General features: G+C 47.2%; 1 protein-coding gene and 1 long non-coding RNA gene across 4 annotated transcripts in view; one reads left to right on the top strand and one right to left on the bottom strand.

Moving 5' to 3' along the window:
• PRMT8 (protein arginine methyltransferase 8) overlaps positions 1-16,473 on the bottom strand; it is an 89,071-nt gene extending 72,598 nt beyond the window's left edge. For all 3 annotated transcript variants that reach the window (XM_045199876.2, XM_024557788.3, XM_045200003.3), the window contains exon 1: positions 16,393-16,473. In XM_045199876.2, coding sequence (XP_045055811.1) covers positions 16,393-16,467 — 75 coding nt within the window. In that variant the 5' untranslated portion in view covers positions 16,468-16,473. The remainder of the gene's footprint in view (positions 1-16,392) is intronic.
• Positions 16,474-16,831: 358 nt separating this feature from the next.
• LOC123480323 (uncharacterized) lies at positions 16,832-18,421 on the top strand. The gene is made up of 3 exons (XR_006656273.3): positions 16,832-16,921; positions 17,783-17,959; positions 18,305-18,421. It is a non-coding gene; the product is annotated as an uncharacterized lncRNA (long non-coding RNA).
• The last annotated feature ends 1,674 nt before the right edge of the window (positions 18,422-20,095 follow it).

Here is a 20,095-nt window from a genome sequence, read left to right as displayed (position 1 = left end):
TTGCAAATGCTCAGGGATACAAAGAGATCTTCAGCCTTCAAGCCAGGACCATGTGATGAGAAAAGGCCCACACTTGGACCCAAGAGCTTTTATTTCTGCTCCCAGCTTTGCTATGACCTCACTATGTGTTCTTGAGTCAACCTTGACCCTCTTGGGCCTTGGATTCCCATCTCAGAAAGAGAAGGGACTGAATTCAATACTATGGATCAAACAGGCATGTCTAAAGGGACCAAGCTTGTGGCGTGAACTAGTGGAGTGAGTGAGTGCAGGTGATGACACCCACCACAGCAGCAGGGGTGGCTGGTGCCTCATGCTGTTATCTTCGGATCAGGAGATCAGATGTAGAATACCGGCACACTTAGAAAAGGGCCTTCAGATTCATTTGGTCTACAATCCCACCCTGAGAGGCAGGGGGTCCCCTAATCCAACTTATACTTGTGATATCCAATGAAAGAGCTGATGCATTTGGAAAAGCTCTGAGAGTTTGGGTGGGTAACTCCTCTCCAAACTACATCTTGTAGCCTGAAATGCCAGTCACACCCCAGCATCAATCTGGTCACAGGTTCCAGACCCAGCCAGAACTCTGACATTGAGCCAACCAGGCATCAAGCTTGGAGGAAAATGAACTAAGATTTCTGTAGGGGACAAGAGCCAACCTTGTAGGGAGCAAAAAAGACAGGCTGAATTTAGCAGAGACTGGAAAATAAACGCAGCAACCTGACTCATGGGACCATAAGGATTAAGAGCCTGGCTTTCGCCCTAAAGCCAACTCTCTGACCTTGACGAAGTACCTCTCCTCAGAGCTCCCCTCTCCAAGATACTCCTGCCCCCTCCCTCCACCCAGCTCCTCCTTATCATTCAGGATTTAGGGCCTGGAATGGATTCTAAGATGCGCTAAGTCACCCTAGGCTACTTGGAGGAAATCAATGGAGCAATATCTGACATAATTGATTATTTATTACTTAAAATTGGACAGAATGGAGTACTGCAAAATAATATACTGCAGGGAATGGATCTGCTGAGACAGCAAACTGAAATAAAACTGTTGCTATTGAACATTTTCCCAAGTAAGACTAGTAACTTCTGAGGCCCTCTTTACTCAAATACTTTCTCTTGTCTCTAGAGCTTTTAAGGGGACTGAGGTTCTGCACTTCCCTGATACTGATGTGTAAAGTGACATGGAAGAGGCAAGTTTTCCATGGAAAGAGATGATAATATATACTCTATCACAGAGTATAATTCACTGAAAACTGCAATGGGAAGAGTAGAATTAACAGCTGGACACCCAAAAGGTACTTCAATGAGCCATGCAGTTCTGTCCCCTGGTTCAGGTAAGTTGCTATTAACCAGGCCCAAAGAGCCTAAGGGACTTACTGGGGGTCCTCCAGCCAGCTACTCAACTTAAATATAAGGCCCCTGTGCAAGCCAAGATGTAAAAGAAATTAAACAAGAGTTAATTGTTCAACAGCACATACTGTACTTGGTTTAGGAGTCAGAGCTCTGCAAAGAGGCTTCCAGAATCCCCAAGGTCAAGCCCATTGTGTCATGAGGGACAGAGGAAGACAGAGGGTATGGAAGCCTTCATTAGAAATTTCTGAGAGGATTGGGTGATGCTGCGGGATTAAATAGTGTCACTCAAGGAGCTACCAGGACACCTCCTTGAGAACTCAGCCACTTCTCCAGGTTTACTCTATCATATTTGTCAGTGCAGAGCAGCTGAGAACCTCAAGGTCTTGATTATTGGTTTTACAGTGCTCTCAGGGTCAAAAACAGCCCCAGGAAAAAAAAAACAAGAAAACAAAAAACTTGTCCCATAATAAGCGAGTTTCAGAGCCTGGACTATATCACCCAGGTCTCCTGAACCCCATGAATTTATTCCAAATTTATTTAATACCCAAGTACTTCCACAAAAACCAGATGAGGTGGAGATTGCTAATCCTTGATATTAACTCAAAGTGACAACCAGCTGTAGAAAAACCACCCTGCATTACTCCTCTTAGCAAGCAATCGATACCCATAACTCACTCATTCATTCACTCATTCAACCAACATCTACTGAGTCCTCTGGAGTCCAGGCATCATGCTGCAGGGCAGACAATGGACTGTCAGGGAATAAGAGCAGAAGCTGGAAAGCCACCTGCAGTGGCCCAGACAAGAGATAATAAGTGTCTTATCTAAGGCAGTAGGGATAATAAGGAAAAGGAGCATAAAGCAAACGATGTTAGGAAAGTAAAATTCACAAGATTTTAATTGGAGTAGGAGGGGTGAGAGTAAGGGAGTATGACTCCTGATTTCTGGCTAGAGTGAAGGAGGGAACAGCAGTGCCCTTCACGGAGACAGGCATATAACGGGAGGAGCAGATGGATGATAAGGAACTCAGTTTGGGTCAAGTTGAATTTAAAGTGCCTGCAGAATACTGAAGAGCAGAAATCCAGCCAGAAGTGCAAGTGTGGATGTCAGAAGTCGTGGAAGAGGATTAGATAGCATCATTAAGAGGAAGAAGGATCCACATGAAAGTTTGAAAGAGAACAGTCATCAGAGATGTGGAAGAGGCAGAAGAAAGTAGGACTTAGGGTCCCAAAGAAGGGGGGTTTTCAAAAAAATGCAATGACCAACAGTGACTAATGCATTTGGCTGGTTAGGTGAGATGATAATCCACTGAAATGAGTAATGGGGGGTTCTCCAAGGCTAGTGTGACAAGAGTATGTCAGAGGAGGGTAATTGCAAGAATGACCATAGAATCACCCCCCCACCAACCCCCCAGTGTGGAGCTAGGCTGCTGCACCAGGCATGGTACCCAAAGGAATACAACATCCTGGCTTGGTCCTCTATCCTGGAAAATAAGTCAGGTCCCAGCACTTTAGAAAGAATAGTCCAGCACATTCACTAGGGGAGACAAAGAAGCATGGATTTAACAAATTTGAAATTCAAATCTTCCTTTTTTTCTTTTTTGCCTTTATCCCTGTATACATTTGGAAAAAGCTAGACCCCTAACACCTGAATTAGGTTATGCATCAATGCCTGATCAAATAGGTATTGAAGGAGTGGCTGTTGGGGATTGAATTCTCTTCAACATCCAGGCCAACAGAACCCCAGAGTCAAGAATCTAGGGCTGCCTGCCCTTGGAAGCTGAATAGTAAGCTCTTCACAGTTTCTCCTGCCTGAAAAAGAAAGAGTTATTGTTTGTAAAAGCACAGAAGCCCATGCCTGGGAAAGTGGGAAAGAAAGAAGGAGACTGAGCAAGCAGGTGTACAGCAAGAGTAAAGGCAAAGGTTTCTGGAAGTAGATTCTTTTTTCCCCAGATAAATATTGTATTTGCCTGCAATTTGCCTATCCTTAGGTCCTTCGTTCAAGCTAGGCCCCTAGATGAGGTCAGCTCCCCAACAAGCCGAAGTCCAGACTGATGGCACCTTCCTGCTTTGCCCCAAACCTCCATTTTCCCTGTGATGGCCATTTGCCACCAAGGGGGAAAACATCTCCCATCTTCAACAACACAAATTTAGCCCAAGTGGGCATGTCTGGTTGGGGAAGCCACGTGGAGGATGGGGATGAGCTTATTTCCAATCCCACTGATAACTCATTGAGGGAAAATAGACACAAAGTTGCACTGGGAGGCGCCTGAGATAGCAAGGGATTGACAGAAAATGGTAAGACTTGCACATACCTCCTCCTTGTTCAAATGCCCTCATGCCCATTGATTCCATTTACTTCAGGGCACCTCCCCCCATCAAGCAGGATAGATTAAGATCACATCATCCAATTTTCATATGGGCAACTGAGAGTCATAGAGGGGAAGTGGCAACACAGTCAGGATCCTGGGTTCTGCCTCTTGGTTCCCTAGGCTTCCTAAACTCCATGGGATCGGCTGAGGAATTGGAGTGAATCACCAAGGAAAGTTGAGGCAGTTCCTCCTCAAGGCTCAGGATAGAGGCCAACTGTATTGATCAAATCATATGGGGTCCAGAGTTGGGAAAATGAACCTAACAAGCCCTGAGACTCCGGTTGCTAATGCTGAAGCAGAGCTGGAAGAAGAAGGGGAAGTGGGCGCAGGCTTGAAGAGCTTCCATTAAGCCTCCAAGAAAAGCCACCAGCTCTGGCCTTGTAAACAAAGTCCTGGCATCCTGCAGCACTGGCACCCAAGACATTGGTTTGGTGTCCTTCACTTCCTGGAATATGGAGCATTTTATTTTCATCTTATAAACAGGAGATGGGGTAGCAGTGCTGAACCAAGACAAGTGTGAACAAAGCAGGCTCAGGCAATGCTGGGGGCAGAGCAGTGGGCCCAGCACAGGATCCTGGGGCCCTGAGTGCCTGTGGTTAGCAGCCAGAGCCCCCAGGCTGCTCAGCTGCTTGTCTGAGGACATCTCCCACTATGTTCCCCACTCAGATCAGCCAATAAAGATGTATCAGGCCAAGTGGGAAATATATACATCAGCTGACCCAAACACCAAACTCCCCTGCCTCAAGCGAGGGTTTTCAGGGGAGACTCCACAGTCTCTCTGCCACTTTTTGCCACTGCCAAAAAGCAGGGAATTCCTGCTGACCAGCAAAGCCCTGACTCCCAGCCCTTTCTGAGACTTAATGGTGTGCCTGTTCAAGAAGGCACTAAACTTACACTGCTGTTTATTCAAAATCTCTTCTTACCCAGATTGCACTGACTATAACCATTCTCTCTGTAGTTTTGGCTTTGTCCCTCACCAGTGAGCATCTAACCGGAAAAGCTTAACTATAGCCTTACTTTGGGTTAAGGGGATGGTGGCTATGACCATAGACATTTCCTCTTGCAGCGGGATCCTATGTGATTGATGCACTCTGAAGCAGTGTATTAAGAAGGAAGCAATAAATAGATACTCATTTAAACACTAGCATTCACCAGTCAGAATGGCCATTATAAATAAATCAACAAACAAGTGTTGGAGAGGATGTGGAGAAAAAGGAACCCTAGTGCACTGTTGGTGGGAATGCGGACTGGTACAGCCACTGTGGAAAACAGTATGGAATTTCCTCAGAAAACTAAAAATGGAACTGCCTTTTGACCCAGCAATTCCACTGCTGGGATTGTACCCTAAAAGCCCTGAAACACCAATCCAAAAGAACCTATGCACCCCAATGTTCATAGCAGCACAATTTACAGTAGCCAAGTACTGGAAGCAACCTAAGTGCCCATCAGCAAATGAGTGGATCCCCAAACTATGGTACATTTACACAATGGAATTCTACGCAGCAGAGAGAAAGAAGAAGCTTATACCTTTTGCGACAGCATGGATGGAACTGGAGAGCGTTATGCTAAGTGAAATAAGCCAGGCGGTGAGGGACAAATACCATAACTGGAACATAATCAACAAAAGGAAAAAACAAACAAAATATAACCAGAGACATTGAAGTTAAGAACAATCTAACAATAGCCAGAGGGGAGGGGGAAGGGGACCATGGGGAGAAGGATTTTCAGGTACTATGAAAGACACGTGGACAAAACCAAGGGGGATGGTGACCGCAAGGGAGGGAGGTGGGTTTGGATGGGGTGGAGTGGAGGGGTGGGGAGAAAATGCAGACAACTGTAATCAAACAACAATAAAATAATTTTTAAAGGAGAAAAAATAAAAATAAAAAAATAAACACTAGCATTCAGAGGACATTTCCATATGGAAAGGTACATGTAATGTCACTCATTGAACAAGTGGTTTTTAATCTCTAATACAGAGTTGTCAAACTCATTTTCACCGAGGGCCACATCAACTTCATGGTTGCCTTCAAAGAGCTGAATGTAGAGCTCCTTCCCCCTAGTTAGGGAGTAGTTACATTTATACAACCCTAAAATTACATTCAGCCCTTTGAAGGCAACTTCAAAGCTGATGTGGCCTCCATTGAAAATGAGTTTGACCCCTGCTCTGATAGGTACCAGGCCCTGTGGATAGGCGCTGGGAGTCAATGGTGAACCACACAGAGAGAGCTCCTGTTCTTACAAAGTTTATGGTAGACTTATAGACAAGAAAACCAGCAAATAAAATACAGCATGATATGTGCTGTAACAGAAGATGCACAGGTGCTATAGGATCACATAGGAGGGAGAACTAAGGTAGCCTGGGATAAGGGGGTGATGTCAGGGAAGGCTTCCTGGAAGAGGTGACATGTAAGCTGATACCTGAAGGAAGGGTAGGAGATGAAGGGAGGTGAGCAGCTGAGTATTGCTGGAGTGAAAGGGAAGGACTTACAAGAAATGAAGGTGGAACAGGGCTCAGGGGCACAATCGAACAGAGCCTTATACGCCATGGTAAGTAGGGGGCTCTTTCTCCTACAGAGAATGGAAAAGCCACGGAAGGGCTTAAGTAGGGGATTCGTATCACCTTCATGCTGCCATGGGAATCGATCAAAGTAAGGAGAGGGAGGATATTTTGGGAGCATCCAGGAGATTGCTGCAGAGATCTAGACAAGAGATGGGAGGACAGAATTAGGACAACAAAGGTCAGATCCCAAAAAGAAGGATCAGTTCAGGACAAAGAGGCAAACCCTTGAGATATAGAATCATCAGGACTCACTGTGGAGAAAGGGAGAGGAGAGTTGGGGCTTGTGGCCTTGGAGACCTAATACTAAGCAAGGTGAGGATCACAGGAGAAAGGCAGATTGGTTGGAAGAGATGATATTCCAGAGGGGACCCTGAAGAGTTAGCGGAACCTGTGAGACATCTCAGGGGGGATGTCGTAAAGGCAGTCAGATACACGAGTCTAAGCTTAGAAGTCTGAGAATTAGAAAGAGATTCTAACAAGAGGAAGTTGGCATAATATATGTCTGATATACAGGCTTACTTCCTTTATTCATTCAATAAATATTCATCAATTCCTACTGTACACCTGGAGGCAGAGTTGAACTAATGCACATTAATAGTGAACATTCCTCAATTGGGACCCTATCTACACCTCTGATGGGCTGTAATCACTTGTGTGGGTGTCTCTGACTGATGCTCCTTAGAGAACTGCTGTCATAACTGCTCATCAGGGAGAGATGAGGTCCTTAAAATTAACTGTCTGTGGGAATTGCAGTCTTTCCTTTGCTGGCAGGCCCAGCCCTGAAGGCCACCACTTTGTTTTACTTCAGCTAACAAGAGATTATCTTTCACAATAGAGCTACAAATGGGACCCTAATTGATGAATTTGTGAACAGCCATCCCCTTTATAGTGGCATTAGCCCAATTATGGTTTTAGCTGTACCACCTCTGGGCCAGGTCTCACACAGAGGGGACAGGGAGTTTAACTAGGTAATTAAATATCTACTTGCCATGTGAGTCTGGGCAATATCTCTGTCCTCTTTCTCCCCTTTCCCCATGTCTCAGTCTCCCTCGGTGGGAACATGGGCAGTGACCACCAAGCAATCTAGGAATCAACAAATAGAAATTGTGTCCTTTCCAGCAGGAAGCTTGTGAAGGGCACAGAGAAAACTGAGACCTTACCTCTCCTTCATGGGGTCTGCAGTCTAGTATGATTTACTCTCCAGTCCCCCATTTCCCTCACATTGGTAAGGACTTGATGAGGTTGCAGTTTCATTCTCCAGATGTTGAGTTCTAGACCCCAGAGCCGAATGTGAGCTTGGAGAGGGACAGGCCAGCCTGTGGGTCACAGAGAACCCTATTCTTCCTATAACTGGTGCACGTCACATGGGGACGAGTGGCCCCTTGGGCAGAGGTGCAGAAGAGCCCTGTCTTCAGCTGTCTTTTTGGCTCTGGCTGGCTGACCTGAGAATGACTGAATCAATGATTCAATGATTCAATGACCTAACTGAAAGAGATCTCCCCTGGCTCTTCTGCTACAGACCCTGCTGCTACTAACTCAATAATGTCACTAGTCAATACCCCTTATTCATGTGCTTTCACTTTGGGACACCACTAGATAAAACCAGATTACAAATAATACCTAATCTTTCTTGAGCATTTACCATGTGAGATATGTGTGCTTTACATGAAGTAACTCATTTAATCCTGACAATAACTCTATGGAACATTGTGCTATTACGTGTCCTAGATGATGAAACCAAAGCATGTATGACTGCAGTGACTTGGGCAAGCTAGTAAGCAGCAGAGCTGAGATCCAGGCATACTCATTGCAGAGGCTGGGCCCTTTACCTCCACACGAAACTACCTCAGACTGAGAAATCAGTGGCCTACATGGTTTAATTGCTTGGAGGTTGTTATGCCTCCTGGCCTCCAGAATAGCCCCTCAATAAGCTAGTAATGTCCTCCCAATTCTCCCACTGAAATAATTCCCTTGGCAATGGCAAAGCAAACCCCCGGGGAGGCTGAGGATATCGAACACATGGGCTTATTACAGACTGAGAGGCTCTCATCAGCAATAGGCCCTTTGCCATGCATAGAAGATAATCAGTTTCTTCCTAACTCTTTCCATGAGTGGCAGCTGGTGGGGTGGGGGTGGGGGGACAAAGGTGAGGACCAGCTTGAGGTTGGGGATGTGGAAAAAGTGGGGAAAGAAGCCCAGGTCAACAGTAGAACACATTCCATCTCTGAGAGCACTCCAGCCCTGCCACTTACAAGTGCTGTAATCATGATCACTTTAATCAACCACTGCAAGTTTACATTTCTTCAACTGCAAAATAGGAATATTAAGAGATGCTTTATAATCTTGTGGTGTAAATTAAATAAGGTAATGTTTGCAAAGCACTTAACATTGTGCCCCATGCACAATGAGGGCAGTAAAATGGTAGCTCTTGTATCATCAATGCTACCGCTCAAGGAAAGAAGTCCTGACAAATGTGCTGGGAAGCCAGAGGGCAAGGTGGTCAGCTAAGTGAGCAACAAGAAAAGGACTTGAATGGACAGACTGCCTTCACTGACTATGCAACTATTCCAAGGCCTGCTATGTGTTCATTCAGTCTTTCTTCAGCCGTTTTCTACTCTGACCTATTATGTGTGGGCACTGGATGATGTTGGGGGTTGAATTAAGTCTCTCAGAAAGATGTGTTGCCTAACCCCTGTGACCCATAGATATGACTTCGTTTGGAAACAGGGGCTTCACAGATATAATCAAGTAAAGATGAGATCACACTGGATAGGGTAGCCCCTAATCCATTATGACTTGTGTCCTTATAAGAAGAAGAGATACAGGCACGCACACATAGGGGAGAAGGCCACATGAAGACAGAAACAGAGACTGGAGTGATGTGTCTACAAGACAAAGAATGCCGAGCATAGCTGGCGACCACTAAAAGCTAGAAAAGAGGCAAGGAACAAATTCTTCCTAAGAACCTCCAGGAGGAGCCAACCCTGCTGACACCTGTATTTCAGACTTCAAGCTTTCAGAACTCTGAGAGAATATATTTCTGTTGTTTTGAGTCACCCAGTTTGTGGCACTTTGTTACAGTGGCCCTGGATAAAGAATACAGGTGATAAAACTATAGAGATAATTTTTTTAAAGTTCCTAAGCTGAAGTATCTGCTATTCATTTCATTCCCAAAAAGAAGCTGGATAAGAGTCCAGGCTTAATATGGATGGTCTTGGGTCTAGTTTCCAAAGAGGTATACTTTGTTAGAAGAGTTTTCCCTGGACCACTAGCTTGGACCCCAAGCATGGGGATAATTTAGATGAGTAGGTAGCATGGAATAAGGATTGTCCCAGCCACAAATTATACCAGATCCCTGCCATCCATTGGACATAGCACTGAGGACAGTGAAAGTGAGAGAAGGCAGGGCAGTGGTGGAGGCAGGAAAATAAGAGTTGGAAAAAGAAAGGTGGGACTGATGTCCTATTCTTGGTTTCTTCCAGAGCCACCATTCCTTATTTCTCCTGTTAACTCCTCCACTCTTTTGCTTCATATTTCAAGTTTCTGCTCTGGTCCCTATGATGCCTTCACAGCCTAATAAACTGGAAAAAACACGCAGGAGTCTTGGTGGCTAGAAAACCAGTCTGAGTCCCAGCTCCATCCATTTACTAGCTGTGGGGTCAAGGGCAAGTAACACTAATTTTCTGTGCTTTGGTTTCTTTATCTGTGCAATGGGGATACATAGTATCTCATAGTATTAAGTATCTATGCATGGTGTACATTATGTAACATGTGTATGTGTGCAATGTATGATAGCATGCATTAATCATGCTGATATATGCCAAAGCATTTTAAGTGTCATATGAAAAGGAGAGAGATCTCATTATGCACAACCCTAGACTTCATATAGAGAAATGCTGATTTTAGATATAAAATATTATATCTAAATATATATGGATATGTTAGAAAATTAGCACAAAAATGAAACAATAAATCAGATGCTATATTTAAGGGAAGTAGAAATAGCATTGACCTAGGTGTGAACAAGGCCTCAAGGCTGAAGAGCTCTGTGATATTGAGCAAGTTTTTCCATCACATAGTTTAAAAATGATTTGAGTTTTCATCTGGCTCTAAGACTCTATGGCTTTATGAAAATGTGCACATCAAGCTGTTTGCTCTTATAAAAATACATTTTAAAAAGAAATATTTATTTATGGGCGACCCATTACAAACCTGGGGAAATCTGCGATGCTTGAGGGAATTCTAATAACAAGTGAATAGTAGAAAAGCCATTTGACACGCGAAATATACCATGGGCTGAATAACACTGGAGAGGCAAATCTCGAATACTCCTCTCTGGCTATTCCTATTAGAGGGCTACTACCAGAATACCAGAGAAAGGGGTTGAAATCACTTGGAACAAAAACTAGTAAAGAAGGTGACACAGCTTTAACACAGCCCAAAAATGCAAAGGCAACTGGCCAGATTTTATCTCCTTTTAGAATAACATAAACTGGCATGACTTGGATTGAAATAGAGGAGACTGAGCTTAGATGTAAGGAAGAACCCCCTGACTACCGAGATGCATAAGGAGTTTGGGGAAATCGCCTCCTCTGAAGCTTTTTACCCAGTAGCCAACTGTGCATCCTGGTTAAGTGTGCTGGGCAGCAGAAACTCAGATGGAGGGCCCCTCTTGCCTGTGCTCTCTCTATGCACCCACTGAGTCAGCTCACAACAGAACAACAATGTCTGCTTTTTACACAACACCACCATTCCACTTCCAGCTACCTCAGCAGTTCACATATAGTCATGTTGCCCATTTTTTCCCTGTTCACACAGTAGACTCCAAGACGCAAGTACTGTTTTTACAGATTTTTGCATGTTCCAAACTGGTATGTGATAATCACTTCACAGCACAGTTAGCAAAGAGGAGGAAATGAAACCCACTCCAGAATTGGAGATTGGAGTGCTGTGTTTCACCCTGTTGACAGCCAAAAGCCAAATTAGGACTCTCTGAAAAGCCAAATTTCCCAAGGGGGAAAAAAATGTGAGTATCTTCTTAATTCTCCTGAGCTCACTTAGGGACTGAAATTGGTGTTTGCTGAGGGAGGAAAAATTTGATGTGGACTATGATTTATGGATCATTTCCATGGAGAAATGAGGAAGTGAGAGAGTTCACCCAGTTTGCACTTTTTCAGCAAGACTTCCAAAAGCTAGCAGGATAATAATCATAAACAGTAACTGAGCACTCACCACGTTCTAAACCCTTTGCGTGAATTAATTCATTTAATCATCACAACAACTTTATGAAGCCCCAAGAGGTTAGGTCATGTTCAACATAACAACACATCTAAGTTCAGAGCTGGATTTTAAAGCAGCCAGGCTGGTGCCAGAGCTACATGGTTAGTTAGCCCCACACTCTTCAGAAAAAAACATCCTCAGAGAAGCAGGCCTGGGTCCTGCTGCCTCTTGCCCTCTTCCTCCTCAGTTCCTTGACCCTTTAGTTGAAAGGAACTTTCTGAGGAGAAGCATCCATTAGCTAAAACCACCAGCATACTCCATGTCAGAAGTCAGCTCAGTTCTCCTCACGACTCACAAGGCAGCACTCACTTGTACCCCTAATCTCACTGTCCCAGTATAGGATTTTCTCCGATCCATAACTCCTCTCTGCCTAGGTCAGTAAGGTAATAGAATATTCAAAAACAGTCTTCAAATGACTCCTCTGCTAAAACTGTCCTATCACCCCTGGGGCTCTCCTTTGAGATGCTAAAACTCCAATCAGAGAGTCATCACCAACAACAATGCATGAGACTTTCTCCAAGCATTGGCAAAGCAAGCAGCAGCTCACAAGAGTCCATTATCCCCCATGGTTCATAATTGGGCATTGTGATTAATCCATTTATCTGCCATTCAGAAGAACACCACATAGTAAGAGTCAGTAATTACCAAGCATTGAATAGGTACATGAATAACCAAAATGTACCCATGCTTTGAGTTGCTGCAGCACCTTGATTCCAAGAATATTTACTCACTTTGAATTTTAAAGATACACAGTAATGTGAGTATAGCAGAGGGGTGGAAGATAGGAAGCCCAATTTTCAGAAAGCCCTGAGTGGCTAAAACCCAGATGTCTCATGAGCTTCTTCATAATTTTGTGAATCAATTCAGAAGATATTCATTAACACTTATTATGTTAATGAATATAAATGTTAATGAATATCTGTGTGTCAGGCACAGTGTTGAGAACAGGGTATTTTTAAAAAGTGTATTATCTAACTGGAGAAATAGACATATAAGAAGCCAAATATCTTTAATAGGAAAAGTGAGAGGCAGGTGTGAAGAACAAGAAAGAGAAGGAACGCTCATTCTCCATGGGGGTGGAGAATAAATGACAGATCTGGAAAGGCTGCCCAGATGAAGTGACCTTTGATTTGGAGCCTGAAGGTTGACGAAGATTTTTTTCCAGACGGAAGTGGGTGAGAGCAGCCCAATTGGGCAGAAGGATCTGTATGCACAAAGACATTCAGGCATGATGTCAGTGGCCACCCTACACAGAGAATTGCATGGGGCAAGCATTGAAGGGCCTTTACACTGAGCTAAGAAAACTGGGCTCTATCCTGTATCCTATACACGATAGGGCAACATGGTAAACTTTTAAAGAGATGTCTGATCATGAGCAGATGTGTGCTTCTGAAAACCCATTGAGCAGTGAGAATGAGGCTGCATTAAGGGAAAAGGACCAACAGTTGAGAGGCTACTTACTGCCTTAGTGAGGACAGAGGTGAGAATGACCTGCCTCAGGCACTCAGAGTGGACTAAAAAGGAGGGTTAGACTGGAAGTTTTGCAGACATTTCAGAAGGCCATTTCAGAAGGTTTCTGGTGATATGCGGGGAGCAGGGGAGAAGGAGAAAAAGCTGGTAAGAGTGGGGTTGGCTGGGTGAAGACACCCTCAGCAGAGGAGGAAAAGCATACTTGAGGGAGCCAGAGAAAGCAGAATGGAACTAATATTGCTGTGTGTTTACCATGTGCCAGGGTCCCCGCATTTTCGTACATCTGTAAGGAAAATCAGCTCAAGTTAAAGGAACTGAGGCCAAAGTGGTCAAAGAGTGCACTCAGGACCACCTAGTGCCAACCGTGCCCCAGCTCCAGGTTTTACTTGGTGAGAAAGGTTTGGCTCACAATGTAAGTAGTCTTCTTCTTCACTTTCTCCTGCTTGCCCAACAACTAGAATATCTTTCTCTGTCTTTACCTTGTGAAAGAACACCTTTTCCCATCTTCCTTGCCCACCCCCACATTCATCTCTCGCTTCCAAAGTAACCTTCTCTTCCTGGCTGGCTCCTCACCTATTCCCATTCACACATGGCATCTTTTTGGAAGTATGAATGTAGGGCGAAGGGCAAAGGATCAGAAGTGGGGTCAAGCTGTGTTCCACTGCTGACTTAGCCAGCCAGGTGACTTTCAGAAATTGCTGGACCTCTCAACCTCAGTGTCCTCAACTATAGAGTGGGGACAGAAAAAAGTGAATACTGACCCTTGCTCATCTCACAGGATTATTGTGAGAATGAAAGGAGATTAAAGTGCTTGCAAACAATACCAACAAAAGGCAGGAAATGATGCTACAGGATTATCTGGATGATCCAGCACCAGCGTCCACCAGACTTGAGTCCCTGGGAGGCAAGAGCCCTGGCGGTCTTCATCGTTAGATCTAGGGCACCTAATCATTCCTAATACAGAGTCAGTGTTTGATAAAGACATGTTCACTTAAGAACAAGGATCACTGCCACCATCAGTGTGGCACACACATACACAACCACAGAAGCATGTCTGTTTGCCTCCTTCTCTCCCACCATACATGCAGGCAAAACCACATTCCCCACTTTTGAAAGTACTGCTCTGGTCCTGGCTTATTCCAAAACAACCAGTTCCTGGAGAAAAACCAAGTGATTGTCAAGCTGCTGGGATGGCTTCATTGGGCACATTTGAATATTGGGTAGGTCTGAATTCCTCCCCTTCTCAGGGAAGTTCCTAATAACTGAACCCCCAGACTCACTCCCCAATAAGGAGTTACCATGGGTCTGCCCCATTCATCGCGGCTGTATAGCGACGTGGGTTCCCCCCCTCCCTTGCAGGAGCTCAGAACCTCTACTGCTATTTTCATTGATGCCTTGAGCAGGGCTGGCATGTGCAACTGCTCAGAAGGGGGAGCGGGGAGCCGCGGGGGAAGCAAGTAAAAATAGCTTGGCGCGTGTGGCTCTGCTTGCTCCGAACGCTTGTAATCCTGGACAAGGTGGGGAGCTCAGCAGCCAGAGCTGCACACTGAGGAACCCAGCAGGGGGCTGCGCCCAGACCCCGTGCAACAGCCAGGGTGCAGGGGCTAGAAACCCTAGAAAACTACCCCCCCCCAGGAACTGAGAGGGACGGGGGTGGGGAGCGGGGGGCGTTCTTTCTTACTCCCTAACCCAACAACCTAGCTGCAGGGACTGCTGCGTGCCTAGTCCAACACTTCACAGAAGTGCAGCCTTGACTGCGAGCTATTTTTAGAAACCTCTTTCTCGGGTGGGCGATCAGAGGCAAGAAGGCGAGAGCGTATTGGTAAGGCTAGCTCTCCGCTGTGAGGCCGAGAGCCTTGCACTGCACATCATTCGGGATGTCTGCTCTCAGGTGGGGGTGGGGGTGGGGAAGAACAAGTGTCCAGGGAGACCCGCAGGCTTGCTGGCTGTGCCCTAACTCAAGGAGAAGGCATTAGCTACTGAATATCCTACTGTTTTCAAGCCCTAGAGGGTGTTTGTTTCAAAATCGACAGTTGCCAGATGCATGCTGCTTCTAGTCTCTCCGGGAATGGGGCTTTAAAAAGCTTTGCTGCCCACGCTGTGGGGGTAGGGGTTAGCTGCAGTTCATACTTCACAGGAAGAAGATCGGGGAAGGGTCTCTGCACCCTCCTGCATTCCAGAAATACAGAGACAGTCCCCGCGCCACAGTTCCATCCTTGCCCCACGCTGCATATGGGTGACCATATGTGAAATGTGTGGCAGCCCCACCAGACACCCAGCTATTAATAGAGCTCGAGAGTTTTTGCTCCCTGCCTTTCTCCTGCCACCGGGTAAGGGATGATCTTCACACATTTACCCCACTCCGCACCCCCCGCCCCCTCGGCTCATCGTCTCTCCGGGAAGGTAAGGGGACCGCCCACGCTGATCCCCTTCGTGACCACAGGTGCCCAGAACCTAAGAATCAGTCCAGTTGTAGTGACAGCAGGGTCAGTGCGAGGCCAGAAAACACAGCCATAAGTACTGGGACGCAAAACCAGCAGGGCTCTTTGCAGCTCAGGGCCAACTCGGAGTAGAGAAAGGGCAGCTATTGGGCTGCCAAAGACGGGGGGAAGATTGCAATTTGAAGAGCTGGAGCGACATTCAAAAGCTGCTGCGGGACGAGTGGCTGCAGATTCATTTGTCGCTGCAGCCCGCGGCGCGCAGCCACCACAGCCGGCGCGGGCTCGGCTGCCGCAGGAGCGGGCGCTGTCCCTGGTTCGGAAGGTGGCCGCGGCCGGCACCCCTCCCCGGGCTTAGCGCCCCCGAGACGGCTCTGACATTCGACGATGGCAGACCTCTCCGGCCCGAATCTGGGCCAGAGGGTCTGTAGACGGTGCCCGAGTCCCACCACCGCCAGCGCGGCGGTGCCCCGCACGGCCGGGAGCTGTCCGCGGTGCTGCTTGAAGGGTGACTCTGGGGCGGAGGAGGAGACGGCCAGGGCACTGCAGGGAGAAGACCTGGCCCCAGGAGCACCCGTCCCGGCTCTGCGCGAGGTCGGCGCTCCGAAGCCCCAGCGGAGCAGGGCAGGGGGCGGGGGAGCGCGGCTGCCCGGGATTGAGGACTTGGGGGAAAGAGAAGCAAGCAGCAGCGGGTGGTAGGCGCGGGAGATGGGGTGAGAGCGACTCTTTTGCATTTTCAAAGGGGGGGACCTGAGAAGTGCACCGTCTCCCCCACCCCAACACACACACGCACACGGCCGGCAGAAGCAAGCGAGATGGAGCTGGGGAAAGTTTGGCTCTAGGTGTTGAGCGGCGGCGGCGGCGCGGCGGTCGGTGGGCAGCCGGGGTCGCCGAGCGCCCGGAGCCCCGCGCCTCCTTACCTCGGTGTTCTCGGCTGCGTTCTCCGCCATTTTCCTCCTTAGGAGCAGGCAGCGGGAGGAGTGTTTCATGCCCATAAGAGCCAGCAAGGGTTTGGTGATGCAAAGATAGTAGAGAAAGAGAGCTGGTGTAGCTTTAAAAGAGAGAGAGAAAGAGAGAATGGGAGGAAGGAGAAAAAAACCCTCAACCCAGCCCCTCTGCCGGAGCGTCAGCCGATACAATCAACCACGGTCGAGTCTTTCTTGCAGTCTCCACTTTGTTTTATTTTCTTCCCTTCTCATCTGCTTCGGATTCCTTCACACAGTTTCAAGTTCCTCTCGCGCGCCCGACCCCCTCCCCGCCCCTCTCCACCCGCGCTGCGGGCTCAGCAGGAGAGAGGCAGCCTGGAAGGCTCCGCGGTGGCGGCGTCTCTCCCCCAGCTGCTCGCAAAGTCCGGCCAGCCCGAGGCTGCCTCCAACTCCTCTCAACTTCTGCGGATCCGCCGGGCGAAGCAACACGCTTCCTGCGCGTCTCTCTTAGGGGCTGAGCCGGGTAAGTGGGGGCGGGGTAAGAGGTTCGGTGGAGCGGGCAGCTGCTGGGCGCAGACCTGGGGCCCGCGGCGCCCGCGCGACCGCCCCCTCCGCCAGGCTGCCGGGGTCTCTCCGCCGCCTCCACTCCCCGGCGCTGCAGACAACTCGCGCGAGGGCAAGGGCTGCGCGGACGCTGCAGGGCCACTCGGGAAGCTTGGAGAAAGCAGGCGCTGGAGCAGGACTCTTGCAGGTTCTTAGACCCGGGTGTGCGTCCTCCTACCGAGGACAAGCTCTGGGCAAGATTGGGCCACAGTTACCTCGCCCCCACCTAACCTACCCCCAGCTTTCCCGCTCCTCTGTCAATTCCTAGATCCTGATTTAGCGAAGGGTTTGGGGAGCGAAGGGCCAGGTGTCTGGATGAGGGAGGGTCCTTAACTCCTTCAACTCTAGGACTAAGTACGGTATCATGATCGCTCCTCTTCTCCCATTCTCCCCATCCAGGGCACTGGGAGCTGCAAGCCTCTCTGAGACTGAGAGGGTGGGGCGAAGGTTCAGCCAGAGGTGGCGTGGGAACGAGGGTGGGAGAAAGTCAAATGGAAGAGCCTGCGGTCGTGCTTTCCCTACTCTAGTTTTCCCTGGTAGCCGCTCTGCCCCCGCCCCCCCCCCATCCGTTTCTCTTCTTTCTCCTCACCCCTCCCCCTTCGTCACCAGATTTTGAAGTCCCTTTTATGGAGAGATGGAGGATGTCACGTACCCATTAGGATTCTCTCGATCCTTTTTTAAGGAGTTTGGGCGGCAGCGGGGGGTGTGAATTTTTATACAATGCATTCCTGTCTTCACTTTGAGAGTTTTTCTCCCCCTTTCTTACCGGCCATCTGTCAAGCTGTTAGGAGATGGAACAAGGCAGAGGGAGAGCCCTGCTCTGCCTCTCCCATGACAACAGGCCCCTGGAACCGGCTCCTTCAAAGACAGCTGCACTTTCGAGCTTTCGGCGCACAGGTCAAGGACAAGGACCTAAACGATGCCCCCTGAGCATCCCGGCTCTCTTCACCTCCTCTCTGTACGTACATGGGAAGATCAGTCCTGCATGCATGTCCTATTTGTTTTTGAATATCACCTTTGACAACCAGGAAGTGTGAGCCTGACTGTCCTCAACTAACCCCAGAGTCCACTAAGAAATGGGCCAGAATCTAAGGGTGCCTTCACCACCGGGTCCTAGGGAAAAGGAGGGCACGTTGCATTAAGTGGAGGAGGGAGGCAGGAGGGGGAATAGAGAGTAAGAAGGGTGAAAAGAGAGAAGGCAAGAGGCTGGAGTAATGGGGTGTGTGTCTGTGTGGAGGAAGGAGCACGTTTAAATGTGAAAAAAAAATGAACTTAAACTCCTTAACCTTCTTTTCTTTCTCAGACCACAGACCTGGATTAGTGTTGGGAATGAGTGAGCAAAGTCTTTTGGCAACACCTGGTCATTCTCCTTCCCTTTCACATCCTGCTATCATGCAGAAAGTTGTAGGGGGATAAATAAGGTGAATCAAAAGAATGACTTTTACCCTCTTGAACCCCATTTTCTCTAAGTATCTTTCTCAGAGACAAAAGATCTTAAGACACCTGATTCCCTAACAAAAGAGTCTCACTACTGTTCCAAATAAAACCAGGAAGGAAAGTATGCTCACAACTCTTTAGTCCACTCCTCCGATGAGAAAGGAGGACATTTGTCCATGATCCTTCAGCCAACTACAGGAACATCTGAGAGCAGCTCCCCAGCCCCCTGACTTTCAGTCCAACACTCTCCTCTGACCCCACCCCACTCTGCTTCTGTGGCGTGCATCCATTCTGTGACTAACCAGGGAGGAGGGAAGCCGAGACAAGCTCCCACCGAAATAGGCTGCTGCCTGTGTATGATTATGTTGCTATGAGAACCCTAGTGGGTGTGTTTCCTCCATTCTCTGTTGAAATCTTTTGCTTTTCCTGGCTTCTCCCCAAGCACAGGCACTGCTCCCCTTGGAATGAGGAGTGGAGAGGCTGAGAAAGAGAGTCGTATTCTCATGGCAAGAGTTTTCTATTCCAACCCATTCAACCTAGAGCCAGCCTGAGGCTTTGAGTGAGAAGCCTAGGCCACATGCTGGTTCTGTCATGGTTGGGAGATGAGTGAGCTGTCTTGAAAGTGGGTACTCCAGTCCTCTGTTGAGTCATTTTGGAGCAGAGAGGAGTTGTCCCTGCTATGCCTCCATTTAATTCCAAATTCAACGAGCAAAATAATTGTTATTTTCAGACATTAAGTATTAGGGGTGATTTGTTTTTACACAGCAAAAGATGAACTGAAAACCTATGTCCTAGGGTTTTGAAAATTTTGTGATGCATAAAGTTCCCAGCACATAGTAGGCGTTTTGTAGCATTTTCTCACCATCCCCATCATTCACAGGAATTCAGTCTTCTTCACCCCTCTTGCATAAATATATTAGGTTAATTAACTTAGTTATTCTATGAAGAATTTACTAGGCATCACTTACATGCCTAGCTCATCAGTAGGCACTGGGATTAGCAAGAGGTAACAAAAGATATGGAGCTCTTAATTTAGTCATCTTGAATGCTTTGAAATGTGCAGAACTTTTGTAGCAGAACTTTGGAAGGGATTTTGATGGGAGGTAAGAAGAAATATGAGATGACAGGGTGTAAAGGGAATTCACCAGGATGTGAGTTACATGGGCAGTCTAGGACAATAGTCCTACTCTAAGTAAAGAGGTCCCGAGCATATTTTGCTGTATCACTTTTCTTATACTAGATCAACATAACAAAATGTATTGAATAGTACCTGTGAAGTGCTGTAACATTTGGCTTGTGGAATAGCACTGATATTGTGTTAACATTTGCAAGGCCCTATCCTAGATTCTGAGTTAAACTTGTAGAGCACTTACTACATGCCGGACTCTTCTAGTCTTGGTGTGTTCTCATACAGTTCTTTCAACTGGCTTTGTGGTCGGGGCTGTTATTATCTCTGCATAACAGATGAGGACACAAAAATACAGAGAATCGTCAGGATTTGAATCTAAGTTGATTTATCCCCTAGTATGACCTTCAAGAGGTTAACCAATTTCTGAGAACAAGACAATGGGGCTTTAAAAATACCAATGCTTTGGCTTGACCCGCAAGGAGTATGACTTAATGGGCACTCATGGTTGATGATAATTGGATAAGGATA

Source organism: Desmodus rotundus, chromosome 3, assembly GCF_022682495.2.
Source record: "Desmodus rotundus isolate HL8 chromosome 3, HLdesRot8A.1, whole genome shotgun sequence".
Classification (NCBI taxonomy): Eukaryota; Metazoa; Chordata; class Mammalia; order Chiroptera; family Phyllostomidae; genus Desmodus; species Desmodus rotundus.
This window is presented reverse-complemented; position numbering and strand designations above follow the sequence as displayed.